General features: G+C 45.5%; 1 protein-coding gene across 1 annotated transcript in view; it reads left to right on the top strand.

Annotated features, from left to right (window-relative positions):
* Nucleotides 1-189, top strand: part of LOC103198059 (keratin-associated protein 4-3-like) — a 6,769-nt gene extending 6,580 nt beyond the window's left edge. The window contains exon 3 of the mRNA XM_042781092.1: nucleotides 23-189. Within this exon, the coding sequence (XP_042637026.1) occupies nucleotides 23-189 (167 nt within the window). The remainder of the gene's footprint in view (nucleotides 1-22) is intronic.
* Nucleotides 190-1,562: the final 1,373 nt, after the last annotated feature.

Genomic DNA, 1,562 nt, shown 5'->3' with positions numbered 1-1,562 from the left:
TGCTGTGGTTCTAGCAGCTGTGGCTCCAGCTGCTGCAGGCCAACCTGCTGCATCTCCAGCTGTTGCCGCCCAGTCTGCTGCCAGACCACCTGCTGCCGCCCCAGCTGCTGTGTGTCCACCTGCTGCCGCCCAGTCTGCTGCCAAACCACCTGCTGCCGCCCAACCTGCTCTAGTGCTTCTTGCTGCTGAGCACTCTGACCTGCGTCCACCTGCTTTTCATCAACCAATTTCTTGTCATCCACCTGTGAGCTGAATCATGTGCAGCCTACTGTGAAACCTCAGTGCCACTCATTCTTAGACTGAATTTGGCCTCCAAATACACTGCCTCCTTCATGTTACTCTCTCTCTCCCAAATCAACACAAACTGTGAATTTCCTCTGAAATCTGCCAACTAACATGTCACCCCAATTACTTATTTGTTCCCTGCCAAATTTTCTCCTGCTTCTTAAATAAATCATAACTTTCCAGTCATAGAAATACAAGTGCATGGTGTCTCATTATTTTTCCTCCTTGAACTGTCATCCTCAGATGTCAATTGTTCTGCTGTTCTTCTCTGCAGGAAAAGTATACTGTGGTAGATGACTTCAGGGGTCCCACTTTTATTTGCTCACTGCTGTCCATTCTGGTACAGAAAGATGCTTTCTTTTGCAAGCAGCTGGGCTCTGCCCGAGGATTATCTCTAGATGAAGGAGCAAGCTCTGGGCAGGCCAATGTAGGATAGTTACAGTCTCAGAAGCAGCCTGGACCAATTGATTGGAGTTTGTGGATGAATGCTGGCTTCTTCTCCTCCAGTGAGGGGTGTGTTTTCCAGACGCTGTCAACAGGAATGAGTCTGAGCTGTTCCCAGGAATAATTTGCTCATGACCATGAGTTACCAGTTAATGTGTTTTGGAGTAGAACTGTACTCCATAGAGCTCTCAGTGGTTCCTCTTTTTTTTTTTTTGTAAGTTGATCTCTAGGTTTTTCCAAGGTACCTCTCAGAAAACAAAACAAAACAAAACAAAACAAACACAGCCATCGAGTCAGTTCTGACTCATGGTGACCCTACCTTGTGTGTCAGAGGTGGTATCTCTATGCAAGTACATTGCCCAGTCATCTTTCCAAGGAGTGGTTGGTGGGTTTGAACCACCGGTTTTCTGGGTAGCAGTGAAATGTCTTAGACTCAAATCCCCAACCTTTCAGCTAGCAAAACCCATTACCATTGGATTTCCAAGGCTGTAAATATTTACTGGAGTAGATTGTCCCATCTTCCTCCCATGGAACACAATGCCACCAGAACTTCCTAGCTACTAGCTGAGTGCATTAGTCATGTTTACCATTTACAGATTCCAATCTGTTCTTTAATTCACTCTGTATTAACTTCTTTCCTCACTTCCCTTCTCTGGATCACTTCCCAAGTTTCCTATAGAGTTTCTTGGGATCATCTCCCAAGTAAACTTGGTCTCAAAACCCTGGTTCTTGATCTGCTCATGCAGGAACCCAGTCTAAGAAACCAACATTGCAAGTTTCTGTGTGTCCTTCAAAATATTGTTCCTACAATATGAATGGTCACCATGGTGTCA

The sequence above is a fragment of the Orycteropus afer genome, unplaced genomic scaffold (assembly GCF_000298275.1).
Source record: "Orycteropus afer afer isolate SDZICR_OR568_19922 unplaced genomic scaffold, OryAfe1.0 scaffold00085, whole genome shotgun sequence".
Classification (NCBI taxonomy): Eukaryota; Metazoa; Chordata; class Mammalia; order Tubulidentata; family Orycteropodidae; genus Orycteropus; species Orycteropus afer.
This window is presented reverse-complemented; position numbering and strand designations above follow the sequence as displayed.